The following is a 14,698-nucleotide window of genomic DNA, read 5'->3' as shown; positions in this document are numbered from 1 at the left end:
CAGTGTGTTTTAAAAAGGGGAAAAACTGCTAGAAAAAAGCAGTGGTGAGCCAATCACATAAACAAAAAACTACATTTTGGGGAGGTGTGCGCTACTTTTGGCAAGGTAGATATGGCTGCAGGGAAGTGTCATTTTATGTATTTATTTTTTGAGGTGGGGGGATGTGATTTAGAAGGCCAAGTGGAACAATCATTTCAATCCTCAATCCCCTCATGTTTTGCATTGTATTGGTATTGTTCTGTCACATGTTCTGTCCCCCTTTGTAATGTACAGCGCTGAGCGAACTATTGGCGCTTTATAAATACTGTATAATAATAATAATAATTTCAAAATGGCAAATGACTTGTCTCCAGATTATAGATTTTATATAATTTTTTAATGAAATAGGAGTTCTCTTATTTTTAAAACATTTGATCCAAGTCCAATTGGTTTTGTCTGGAGCAGCTCAGGGTAAAATATGGCAGTTCAGTCCCCCGAGTGCACCGCGTGTTATATTTTCGGACTGATCTTTAAACTCCCGACAGTCTGCCCTGCATAAAGCATGTTGTTTGGGTAGTTTGTGAAGCCGCTGTATGTTATTTATAGAAGCTGTACATTTCTCATAAAGCACTTCTATTCCTGAAACGCCTGCTCAACATCAGAAAACTACACTTCAGAGGAATAGGGCTCAACAAACAGAAACAGTTTATTTAAAAATGCCCCCTCTTCCAAGCATTGCTGCACTTTAAGCTCCCTGTCCCCTGGGCAACACAAACATCAAAGCATTCTCCTCTAACATGATCCCTGGAGGCGTCCATCCCTGGGCAACACTGCAAGCCTCCGGTTGGTTGAAGGGGTTAAGTTCTTTGGTAAATATACAAAGTGTTCTCCTTGTATGAGCAGTTCTGTTGACAAAGACCCCTGACAAAGATACAAAATGCATAAAAATTAGGAGAGCAGTGCTCTGTATTTTTGTAGGTTTCCAAGATCTGCATACTATGTTGAAAGAAGAATTCTAGATATTTTATTGTATAGTAATGTATAGTTACATTGTTCAAACCTTGGTCCAGCTTGGTCCAATGTAACTATGCATCTGGCCAATGCCACTAGAAGCTGGAAAGCAAAGAAAGTAGACACCACTATTCCAGTGATCTCCAGTAAGTTCCAGGTCTTGTGTTTCGAGCAACTGCCCTGCTGCAGTCTGAACACAGGAGGTTGGTCTCTTGTCACTAGCCCCATTCAAAGAATGGTTTGTATTTTCTATGTGAGTGCAAAGTGTTCTCTGAATGGATGAGGTGGAGAGGAAGGGCAGTGACTTCATGCTCTCCACTTCTTCCAAGCAGAGAATGCTGTTAACTGCACAAGATTAACATCAAGAATAGGGGAGGTTATTGATGCCCAACTCCAGGAATTAAAAAAAAAAAAACTACACACGCTCACTGCAAGCATTTAATGCGTGTTAACCCTGAGATATAACGTGTAATACCTCTTTCCTTGCTCCTGTGCTCCCTGATATTTTAGATTGTGGGCAGTTCCTCCCTGCCCTTATGTACAATGCGTTGGCCTGTATTGTATTGATGACATCATTGTGCAACCATGGCCCGGAGAGCCCTGTAAAAGTGGCTTCTAGGGACTGGTTGCACAGATGGTGGAAGTCTGCTGTAGCGAGGAATAGCGCAAATGTTAATGAGAATTAAACCCTTGCAGCGTGGGGAGCACCAGTGCCAAGGTAGGTTTTTTTTTTTGTCACAATACCAGAAGTTGGACTGTAAAAAGAAATCAATAAGGCTTCAACTTAAATTTATGAGTGCAGATACAGCATATGAAGTACAGCAAATCTAAAGTCAAAACAGTGGTCAAAAGAAACAAGTGGAAGATTTCCCCTCTATTCCTGGTTTTGGGTTGGTTCCTCATGCCCATCTCCATGCCATTATGGGACAGAATAGTGACCTGGGGTCAATGTGAGGAACCACAGTGGGGCCCAGGAGATCGACACTTCTAGAAGTGCTAGCTTCTCTACAGACTTCAAAAGATAATTCCACTTTAACGGGCAGTGGGAAAGTGAAGTATTTATACTCTTCTATTGCAAGATATAATTGTTATGATAGTCTTGTTATTCCTGATATTCCTGTTTTGGAAACAACTTTGGTTTTGGGTTGGTTCCTCATGCTCATCTCCATGCCACTATGGGACACAATAGTGACCTGGGGTCGATGTGAGGAACCACAGTGGGGCCCAGGAGATCGACACTTCTAGAAGTGCTGGCTTCTCTACAGACTTCAAAAGGTAATTCCACTTTAACGGGCAGTGGGAAAGTGAAATAATTATGCTCTTCTATTGCAAGATATTTTTGTTATTCCTGTTTTGGAAACAACTTTGGTTTTGGGTTGGTTCCTCATGCTCATCTCCATGCCTCTATGGGACACAATAGTGACCTGGGGTCGATGTGAGGAACCACAATGGGGCCCAGGAGATCAACACTTCTAGAAGTGCTGGCTTCTCTACAGACTTCAAAAGATAATTCCACTTTAACGGGCAGTGGGAAAGTGAAATATTTATACTCTTCTATTGCAAGATATTCTTGTTATGATATTCTTGTTATTCCTGTTTTGGAAACAACTTTGGTTTTGGGTTGGTTCCTCATACTCATCTCCATGCCTCTATGGGACACAATAGTGACCTGGGGTCGATGTGAAGAACCACAGTTGGGCCCAGGAGATCAACACTTCTAGAAGTGCTGGCTTCTCTACAGACTTCAGAAGATAATTCCACTTTAACGGGCAGTGGGAAAGTGAAGTATTTATACTCTTCTATTGCAAGATATTCTTTTTTGGCCAAATTGATATTCATGACGGTTGTTTTAAGCTGAATTCCAGATGTGGTAACTTTTAGAGTTACTTTGGACCAATGTAAATATTAAGGATGCACCGACACTGAGTAGTACAAGTACTTGTGAAAATGCTTCTGATACCAGAAACCGATACTTTGCAGCGCAATTTGCATCAATACAAATTGCACCGCAAAGATTAGCATGCAAATTAAACAGGAATGCGGTTCTTGTCTCAATCGCATGCGGTTTTCCCACTGCTTCTGTGGAAACCAAGGCTTGTCATTGGAAACCTCCTTGCAGGCATCCCATGCTAAGTGGAGAGTTGGAGCCTGGGGATGTATACTATGGAAGTAGATGGTCTACATTCTTAGCGGTAGGAGAGGAGAGAAAGCAACTGGGATTTGAAATTCCTTCCGCTTTCTCTCCTCTCCTTGCAGGGATGACAGTTTGGGCGAGAGGAGAGGAGAGAAAGGCATGGGGATTTCAAATCCCCAGACCTGTGAACCATCTTTCTCTCCTGTCCTTGCAGGGATGACAGTACGGACTAGACGGCATCTGATTGGTCAGCACCATCCATTTTTTTTACAGCGCCATATAAAACCACTATTTCACAAATACAAAAAAAATGTTTTCAAGGGAAAATGAGTCTTTTTTTGCTTTTTATGTATTTTATGAAGCTCTGAACTTAAATAGAATTGTAAATAAAAATCGATATTTTAGACATTAAGCCCTGGTTCGCACTGATGCGGTGCGGAATTTGCAGCGTTTTCTGTGCAAATTCCACACAGCATCAGAATCGCATCCCGTTCATGCGAACCGCTGCGGGTCTGTATGTTAAGTTAACAACACCACGAAAGCGGTCTGCAAAATGCAGTGCGATGTGCAGAATCGGATCGCATAGGTGAATACCTATGCAATCCAATTCTATTGCGGACCAAAAAAAGAGCCCTGTATGTTTATGGCACGGATGCAGTGTGATTAGAGCCATACAAAATGTATAGATCCAATCGCACCACACACAAATTGCATGTGATTTGCACAGGAATGTGGTTCGGTTCCTTTGTGAATCACATGCAATATACCCTGTTGAAAAAGTCCGGATGTGACGAAATGCGCCTGGGGCACGTGACGTATTGACGTTTTTCCGGAAGTGCCGTGGCGGCCATTTTGGGTTCTGGAACACGCGGTTTTTCCAACCCTGGAGACTTCCACGTTTGCCTGGCTCTCCTTCTGAGTGATAAGGGGATTTAAAAAGAGTTACCGCTAAGGAGTGGGGTCTTTTTGGACTATCTCACTACATGGAAGCTGTTTTCATCAAATTTCAATGTATTTGAAGATTCTCTGGAGTATACCACCAATCTGATCCGGGAAGAAAGATTTATTGGGAAATCACTTGCAAAGATTTTTTTTGGACATTTGGACTTTACTTTGGACTTTAGGTGTTTGGGACTTTATATTTTTGTCTATTTATTTATTTATTTAAGTTTGCTTACTACTATTATTATTACATGCGATATACCGCACTGCATATATGTGAACCCAGGCTGAATGTCACCCCAGTATATAAATTGTCACCTAAAAATCTCCTGTTTTGCTGGTTTAGTGATTTATCTGAAAAAAAAAATGTGGGATATGGTGTCATGACTTCCTGATCTAGGGTCACATTATTTTATTTTAATATATTTACAAAACAATGAAGCCTTAAAAGATGCTTCTGAATATTTCAGGGTTTTTTTTATCTGTAATCTAATACATCTATTTTTGTCCTTCAGGTATATCAGATACTTTACAGCTATGGATGTGTGTAGTGCAGCTGCTGCAAAATGAGGATCCGGATGTCCGAGAAGTGATGGTGGACATCATCCGTGTTTATCACACTCAGAAAAACAAACTTTCAGGAACAGGTAGGCTTCTCCATGCATGCCATGTCATGGTAAATCACCTCTCTAATCCTTCCATAGTCCTCGGCTTTCTGCCAAGCCTACAATATCAGCTACATATGTTAAGGAATATGTAAACCCAACATTTCATATTCCTGATATGTGCCTGCTGTACCATGTGCTTTTATGAAAAAAGTATCCTGTTCTCTTTGTATTGCTTCCTTTTTGTCAAATCCCTGGCATTCCGCCAGTCCCTCTGCTTTACTGTTAAAAACTGACCACTCTAGGCATGAAAGCAGAGCGTGGTCAGTTTTCTAGCTGTGCTGGGAACTTAGCCTGCTCTCCTCCAATGATCAGACTTCTGGTGACACTCCTTCCTCCTGCACAGCCATTCACTGGGAAGACCAGTGTGCTGCCGTTTCTCCTCCCTGAGCTCCTTATGCAGCTGAGAGCAGAGGGAATGGGATCACTTATAAAAAAGGTATTTTGTAATTTTTTTTATATCTATATACAAATGTGTTGCCTTTCATTTATATTTTGAACTGAATAGGTTCTTTTACAAGGTGAGGGTTTACATGTACTTTGTTTACATAAGAGTGCCTTTCTTTGGTGTTTGTGTATGTTACTAGATAACTGCTATTGGTCTGTGTCCCTGGAATTGATGTGTTGCTGGAACTCTCATTCTTTTACAACTCATATTCCCAGCTACACGGTTCATATAGTCCTAGCAACCTATTTGAAGTACGATCTTAAATATTTATGCCTGGAGCTCCAAGTCAATGGCAAAAATGTGATATATTGCAGATTACTAATCCTTAGATGTGGTGGCTGCATTAGTTTACTTTTTTCTAGGCTTTTCCTCCTCTGTTTTCACCTGGTGATTTGACCAGTAACACACCTCCTCTATTAGCATGCCCCCACTCTGGATGAGGGAGCAATAGAGACACCATTGGACAAAAGCATTGTTAATCTGGTGGGGGGGGGGATGTTAGATGTACTAGCAGATATAGATACATTAACAAACTGTGGCCAAACTGCAGCTCACACTTCCATTCCATTCTGATCAGCAGGGGATCTGTCCGCTGATCCCCTGCTGATTGTAGCAGAGCAGGAAGATGACATATCTGCTCTACTCTATGGGCAACCTGGAGTATTCCTCTGTCTGTTTACACCTGACAACCTCCAAGCTACTCCGCCTAAATGGAAGAGGATGGAGTCCGCTTCCATTTTCTTAGCAGGCCTGAACAGACCCAGAGGTAGGCGGGTGTAAACAGACACATGGCCATTCAAACCTGCCTGTATATAGGAATCAATAGACCTTCCAATCAGGCCTGACTGAAAAGCTGACAGGCGGACCTGATTGGAGCATCTATATGGAAGGGGCTTAAAGTTTTTACATAAATAAAAGCTGATTGTCATAAACAAGCCTGTCAGTGGTAAATGGTTTGTCTCAACCCTCAACTGCTACATCAGCAGGACAATTTATTCTGTTGAAAAATAACAGACTTATTGGTCGGATCACTGGAAAAAACAAATGGTAAGCTGCAATAAAATAAATGTTTGCTCTTGGGTTCAAGACAACTTTAAGACCAATTTTAGATCTAAAACTAGATCCCATCCCTTTTTGTATTGTGGATCCATGTATACAGAATGCCTGCAATGGATGTGTCTGATGTATAAACAGATTGCCATAGAACAGGAGCCTCCAAACAAAGGGAAAGTTTACAGTCCTTTTAGACTTTAGGGGGCCGGATTGTGGCCAGTGGGGATAGAGAATGTTCCATGCCCAGCGTTTGTGAGAATAAACATGGCCTCAGGGTTGGTAGCCAGTGGGAGGAATAGTGCCCCATCATTGGTGTCAGTAGTAAAAATAGTTCCCCATTGTTGGTGTCAGTGGGAAGAACAGTGCCCCATGCTTGGTGTCAGTGGGATAGTGCCCCATCATTGGTGTCAGTGGGAGGAATAGTGCCCCCTCACTAGCGTCAAGGGGAGGAATAGTGTCCCCTCATTGGCGTCAAGGGGAGGAATAGTGTCCCCTCATTGGCGTCAGTGGGAAGAATAGAGCCCCATCATTGGTGTCAGCGGGAGTATTTGTGCCCCATCATTGGTGGCAGTAAAAGAAATAGTGCCCCATCATTGGTATCAGTGAGAGGAATAGCGCTCCATCATTGGTGTCAGTTGGAGGAATAGTGCCTCATCATTGGTATTAGTGGGAGGAATAGTGCCCCATCATTGGTGTTAGTGGGAGGAATAGTGCCTCATCATTGGTGTTAGTGGGAGGAATGGTGCCCCATCATTGGTGTCAGTGGGAGGAATAGTACCCCATCATTGGTGTCAGTGGGAAGAATAATGCTCCGTCATTGGTATCAGTGGGAGGAATAGTGCTCTATCATGGGTGTCAGTGGGAGGAATAGTGGCCCATCATTGGTGTCAGTGGGAGGAATAATGCTCCATCATTGGTGTCAGTGGGAAGAATAGTGCCCCATCATTGGTGTTAATGGGAGGAATGGTGCCCCATCAATGGTGTCAGTGGGAGGAATAGTGCCCCATCATTGGTGTCAGTGGGAGGAATGGTGCCCCATCATTGGTGTCAGTGGGAGGAATAGTGCCCCATCATTGGTGTCAGTGGGAGGAATGGTGCCCCATCATTGGTGTCAGTGGGAGGAATGGTGCCCCATCATTGGTGTCAGTGGGAGGAATGGTGCCCCATCATTGGTGTCAGTGGGAGGAATGGTGCCCCATCATTGGTGTCAGTGGGAGGAATAGTGCCCCATCATTGGTGTCAGTGGGAGGATTAGTGCCCCATCATTGGTGTCAGTGGGAAGAATGGTGCCCCATCATTGGTGTCAGTGGGAGGAATAGTGCCCCATCATTGGTGTCAGTGGGAGGAATAGTGCCCCATCATTGGTGTCAGTGGGAGGAATGGTACCCCATCATTGGTGTCAGTGGGAGGAATGGTGCCCCATCATTGGTGTCAGTGGGAGGAATGGTGCCCCATCATTGGTGTCAGTGGGAGGAATGGTGCCCCATCATTGGTGTCAGTGGGAGGAATAGTGCCCCATCATTGGTGTCAGTGGGAGGAATGGTGCCCCATCATTGGTGTTAGTGGGAGGAATGGTGCCCCAGGGGCCGGATAAAAGCTGGTAAAGGCCCGCAGCTTGGCGACCCCTGCCATTGAACATGGAACATATACAAGAATTACAGCAGTCGTGCTCAGTAGTAATTTGTATGATGAATACAGTAACAACTCTTTGAATACATGTTGTTATCAATTGAAAAGATTCATAGTATAATTAAAGGGATGTCTGGGAACTTGGAGGATGACTTAGAGAGTTCAACTGCTTAATTAATACTAGCAGATAAAAGGTCCATAGATGTAAAAGGCAGACATATATCTTTACAAGGGAGCACTTGTCATGAGTGGATTGAAGCAGCACATGATAAGAATATAGTTAAAAGCCCTTTTGTAATGTGCTGATAGTGTGTGCTTGACAAATGTTCTGCTTAATTTCCAGAGATGGGGGGGAGTTTTATGAGGGGGGATCCATTAAATGGGAGAGAAGACACTGGAGCACCAGTTACTGATTGGCGAGGGCAGCACTGACATCTAAGGTGGTGCTACTGATCTTCAGAACATCTAAAAGCTTTTGCTTTACATGCGTATGGGAAGGTATGCGATGTATTACTTCTACAACACCAACACAGTTCTTCTTAATGAACTTCATTAAATTGGTGGAATTCAGACAGAGACATACACAGATAACATGGATACAGGGGAGCTGTTTACCTGCCAACAGTTTGTATTTCTGCTAATCCAGTCCAGAGATTTACACAGTCCCATCATGCAGCACAGCCAGGTAGAGAACACCACTTACCAGTAAAGGGATATTTTTTTTAATACATGTTTTGTATTTCTTCCATTTACTTTTTACATAGTATAGATCTTTGTTTGCCCCATGCATATTTGAAACCACTTACACCTGGTTCACACTTACGTCTTTTTTTTATGCTTTTTGCAGAAATTCACTACTGTCCTTTGAACATGGTTTCCTATGAGACAGGTTCACATCTATGCTTTCTTCTGCTGCTGCATTGTTGGAAAGGGTCAGGGACTTTTTAAAATGCAAAGCGGTGCTTTTTGGTTCAATAGACTTCAATGGAGTCACTGCAGAAAAGCATGTAGTTAGTTTTTGACGCGTTTCGCATTTTTTAAACTGCCCAACAGAATATCGGCCAAAAATAAAAGCATAAAATAAGCAAAACGAGTGTGCAAAAGCGCACCGCAAAAAGCACTACAGAAGTGGATCAAAAGAAAACTGCATAGGTGTTAACCAAACTTAACTGTTGACTGGCTCACTACCTCTGCTGAAAGTCTATTCCAAGCACCAACTATCCTTGACATACCTGTAGGCCAATCACTGCTCCCCTCAACCCTTACCAAAAAATGAACATCTTGACTAATCGGTGCCAACCCCGTACTGAACGTGCCCCCAGCATTGCTCTCTTGTTCAAAAATCATCACATAGGCGGTTCTCCTTCCTCCATCGCAGCAGTGCTGAGCTAACAAATATGCGGTACCTTGGACGTGGACGGTTATAATATGTATCTTTCCTATGCAGACTTTTCTCTGTTAGCTACGGCTGGAAACAAAGACAGACATCTTGATGACAGCTGGTATTTTACATCTAGGATTACCAAACAGGGAGTGAAAATATTGTTCTGCACTGTTCCACCTTCATCCAAGTTTCCTCTGTTCAGATAATATCCTGAAACACTCATGTTGATAGATGGTATTAAAATCCCAGCTTGCAGTTTATATAGAATAAAGTGTATCCAAATCCAAAATTACAAATTTAATATATTGCATCTTCCCAATCCATAGGTGTCATGGCTGGGTTAGTTTTCGGTTTCAATTTTATAGCGCCGTTAATTTATGCAGCACTTTACATATATATTGCATATTAGTCCCTGACCTCAAGGTGCTTGGTCCCTAAGGTCTAACTCACATTCATACATATACTAGGGCCAATATGGACAGGAGCCAAATAACCTACCAACTTGTATTTGGAGTGTCGGAGAAAACTGGAGTACCCCCGGAGAAAACCCATGCAGGCACAGTGAGAACATGTGCATATATATATATATACCTCCCAATCAGCTATAACTTTAGGACCACTCACTTTATATTGAGTCGGTCCACCTTTTGCTGCCAAAACAGCTCTGACCCATTGATGTATAGATCGCACTAGACCTCTGAAGGTATACTGTGGTATCTGGCACCAAGTCGTCAGTAGCAGATCCTTTAGCCCTGTAAGTTGTGAGGTGGGCCCTCCATGGATCTGACTTGTTTTTCCAGCACATCCCAAGCCAACACCTCAAACTCATTGTTGTGTTCCTCAAAGCATTCTTGAACCATTTTTACAGTGTGGTGGGGCATAGTATCCTGCTGAAGGAGTCCATCATTGTCAAAATCATCTGGGAATACCGTTTGAAGGGGTGTACATGGTCACCAACAATGTTTAGGTAGGTGGTACATGTCAAGTAACATCCACATGAATGGCAGGACCCAAGGTTTCCCAGCAGAACCTTGCCCAAAGCTGAATCACGCTGCCTCCTTCGTCTTGCCGTCCTCCCATACTGCATCCTGGTGCCATCTCTTCCCCAGGTAAGTGACGCACACACACCCAGCCATCCACATGATGTAAAAGAAAACATGATTCATCAGACCGGGCCACCTTCTTCCATTGCTCTGTGGTCCTGTTCTGCTGCTCACGTGCCCATTGTAGATGCTCTTGTCTATGGATGGGCACTCTGACCGGTCTGTGGCTACACAGCCCCATACACAACAAACTTTGATGCCATATAAATTAAATATAGAAAAGCGCCTCACCTTCAAACATAAGTGAATGAAAAAATATTATAGCAGCAACTCCAAAACCAAAAAAATGGCATATAAATAAATTAAATAAATGTCGGAATGCGCTAATACTTTAAATAAAACAACCAAATAAAGTGTCCATAAATTAATATGTGAAAGTCCAAACACCGTATGCATGTCAAAAAGTCATCATGTGAAAATCATGACACTGTGATCAATCCACCACCAGATAAATTGGATAGACTCACCAGAGCTCCATCCTGATCAAGTTATAGACCAGCATAAGCACTATTGCTCTGGGAGCGATGAATGTAGCAATTATCCAGACTCTAGGTGCAATGCACTGCAGTGGTAGGCAATTTCCAGATACTAAGAAGCAATACTCTGCAGTGATAGGCAATATCCAGACTTCAAGGAGCAATACTCTGCAGCCAATTTTTCATAGATGAGCCTTTTCATACAGCACCGTATCTCCATACCCATTAGGGCCACACTCAGGGATAAAGAAAAGACATGATGGTGCAGCACGTTTAAAACAAATTCCGTTTAATAAACACTCATAGCACTCACAAGTAAGGTGTCCAGACTGACACCAGTGTACACAGCATGGATAATGTGCAAGCCCCCGCTCACCACAGATCACAGGCAGCAGTCACAGGGAGCGTCCTGATGTCAACACCCAATAAGCCCCACCCTGCGCGTTTCGTCACAACGTCCTCACGGAGCGGTCTTCCATTGCTCTGTGGTCCTGTTCTGATGCTCACGTGCCCATTGTAGATGCTCTTGTCTGTGGGTGGGCACTCTGACCAGTCTGTAGCTACACAGCCCCATACACAACAAACTTCGATGCCCACTTTTTCTGCTTTCAGTACCTCAACTTCAGAGACAACATGTTTACTTGCTGCCTAATATATCCCACTGACTTTCAGAAGTCATGGTAATGAGATAATCATTGTTATATAATGTACATAACCTGTCAGTGGTCATAAAGTTATGGCTGATCAGTGTATGTATGTGTATATATATATATATATATATATATATATATATATATATATATATATATATATATATATATATATATCAAATTTGCTTAACTGCCGCTCTTGCTGTGTTTAAGAACTGGGCAGACTTTACGAAAGTAAAGCCTAATCCCTTTCCCAGATGTTTTAGCTTACTCCCTGTCACGACTGTCGCTGAATAACACTGTGCCTCGTTCAGCAAAGCATCTCTGCTTGCAAAATTCATTAAATGGTCATAAACTAACCAGACGTGGCAGAGAGATCGGGAAAATGAGCTTGTTGAAGAGTTGAGAAGACTGGATTCAAACATGCAATTCAGCAGAGAACTCAGTTACTTGTCCTACTACAAAAAGAATATTTATAGAAGTGTCTATAGCTGGCACCTCACCCGGCAGAACCCGCTCCAACGCTCCCAATGAACAGAGGTGACTGCGGATAACCTGTTCCGACTGTGGTGGCAGTGTACAAAACACTGAGCAGTCCTGCATGGAAAAAGCTAAGCAGGGCATTTGGCTCTCAATCAGTCCTTTCTGTTAAATCCATTTATTATATTCGTAGGGCAAAAGACCAAATTAATCTCACTTATTAACTTAGCCAGATGTGCAGTATCAGGATTGTGGAAATCCCCTAAAATTCCAGCGCTGCCATCAGCTGTTGTTAGCTTGGATTGGACGCCATATGTGTATGCTTTATAAATCTGACACGTCATGCTATGATATAAATGAACCATATATGGTACAATGGTATCCATTTCTTCTATAAAGCCTGAACATAGAGATCAGATCTCTCAACCCAACTTGGTCTCACGTTAAAATGACACTAAAATCTTGTTTAAAAAAATGTTATTCAAGTCTGTATTCTTAACTCTAAAACGTTCCTTCTGTTGCTTTCAGCCTCCTCAAAATCACTAAATTCCATTTTCCTTTCCATTGGAGGATCTCATAGTCTACATTCCATGCCTGGCTATGTTCCTACATCCAGTGGGACCATGGAGAAGGAACATAGCCAGGCATGGAATGTAGACTATGAGATTTATAGTGTGCATTGAGCAGTGCACATGATGGCAACTAACATGCATTGCTGGTTTTAAGCCAAAGGAAGTGGGGGGGGGGGGGGGGGGGTTTGGGGGCAGAGGTTCGGGAAATAATATAGGACATTTTGCAGAAAAACACAGCAAGAAGCAATTTAATAAAAAATAGATTACAGAGCCATTAGGTAGTGGATGTGTATGGATTATAATTGAAGAATAAGGATTAGTGTCAGTTTAGGGCTAATTAATTTTGTAACAAACTAGTCTGCTGTTACCTTTTTTTGCTATGGTCAACAGTGGACTAGTTGGACAAAGAAATGGAAACGCTACATGATTTACAGGTGTGAAAGTGACAATATGTTTTGCGTTGAAAGCGAAAGTGATGTAACACACAAAACGGGACTGAGAGTGAGCTCTGCAGTCACTTTTGCAGCAGTTGTTTTCTTATTCTGGGTCACAATCAGGCGTGGACTGACCATTTGGAAACTCGGGCACTGCCCGAGGGCCCGGGGTCAGTAGGGGGCCCCATGAGATGCCCCTGGTACCTTTTTCATAGGCTTTTTTGAGTTTGGGCAAGGACACAGGGGCCCCATGATCCCCTATTGCCCGGGGGCCCCATGAGTTGTCAGTCCGCCCCTAGTCACAATCATGCACAATGTCCTCTTGTCGGTCAGTTAACCATACATATACAGTAGATATACAGTTTACAGGTTACATTAAAGGTGGAAAAAGTTCTTAAATGATTTATCTTTGTCTCATTTATTTGCATCACAGAAACCTGACATCTTAACAGGGGTGTGTAGACTTTTCATATCCACTGTGTGTGTATGTACAGTATGTATGTATGTATGTATCCATCCCGCCAGGACACCTGATCAACCGGCTGGCGCTTCCTCCAGCTGATCATAGAGGCAAACAAAGACTGGGCCTGCTCTGTTCGCCTCTATGATATAGGGAACTGGAAGCAATGAGCATTCATCACTTCCAGCTTACCCGGATGTAAACAACGCCATTTTTAAAAATGAAAACCATTTTGATCACACCAATCTTGGTGTGATCAATTGCTTTTAAAGTCAGAGAAGGGCACACCTGTGAGGTATCAATGCGAATGTGAGATCATGGGCGGTAGTTTTAGCACCAGACATCCTGTACTAATCTAAAGTGGTAACCTGTAAATTTTTTTAAAGCGTCCCCTATGGATAGTAAAATTTACGTCGCTTGTCCCAGTTGCATGGGTGTGCGCAGTTTTAAAACATGACGTGTTTGTAGTAAAATCATCTTTTATATTTAACCAAAAATTGGGTTATGTATTGTATTTTTAAAATTCAAAAAAATGTCTTTTTTTCCCCAAAAAAACGCAAAAATACCATGTGACATTAAAAAATGCAACGCCCACTATTATTTTCTCTAGGGCCTCTGCTTAAAAAAAATATATATATTTATATATATATGTAATGTTTGGGGGTTCTCAGAACGTTTGTTGCAAAAAATACTGATTGTTACATGTAAAGAAAAAGTGTCAGAAAAGGTCTGTTCCTAAAGGTGGATATATACTGTACATACATATACACTTATGGGTGAGTCGCACTTGTAGTTCCAGCAACTGAATTTAACTTCCAACTCAAGCAGGCTCCATACTTGCTGCTTCCATATAATCGATCAAGAGATGTGGAGTCCAGGTATAGTAAATGCTCACTTTACTTGTATATCCAAGCGCAAACATTTACATATCAGAATAAAATGTAGCTCTACCCCCGAAGGAGACGCTTGGTGATTTGGGGTTTCCTGTTCTGCATCCCCACTCCAATGACAACCTCAGCCCCTCTGACACAATTGGTTGAATAAGATCACTGCGAGTACAAGTGCTAAAGACACCAGAAGGAATATCTTTGCAGGATAATATTTTACTAAAGATAATAAAGTCCACATGTGACAAAAATGTAAACTGTGGGTATTACCCAAAATGTAGGGTTTCGCATTAAACAAAGTCACAAAGATATGCAATAAATGACTGTAACAATGGACCTGACTAGAAGGCCAACAGACCTTAAGTGGACCTATGATCCCAAGAGCAAGAGA

General features: G+C 42.4%; 1 protein-coding gene across 1 annotated transcript in view; it reads left to right on the top strand.

Annotated features, from left to right (window-relative positions):
• Nucleotides 1-14,698, top strand: part of THADA (THADA armadillo repeat containing) — an 870,089-nt gene that overhangs the window by 734,233 nt on the left and 121,158 nt on the right. The window contains exon 36 of the mRNA XM_089677843.1: nt 4,582-4,713. Within this exon, the coding sequence (XP_089533969.1) occupies nt 4,582-4,713 (132 nt within the window). The remainder of the gene's footprint in view (nt 1-4,581; nt 4,714-14,698) is intronic.

Source organism: Staurois parvus, unplaced genomic scaffold, assembly GCF_062004578.1.
Source record: "Staurois parvus isolate SC_StPar_1 unplaced genomic scaffold, SC_StPar_1.0 ptg000192l, whole genome shotgun sequence".
Lineage (NCBI taxonomy): Eukaryota > Metazoa > Chordata > Amphibia > Anura > Ranidae > Staurois > Staurois parvus.
This window is presented reverse-complemented; position numbering and strand designations above follow the sequence as displayed.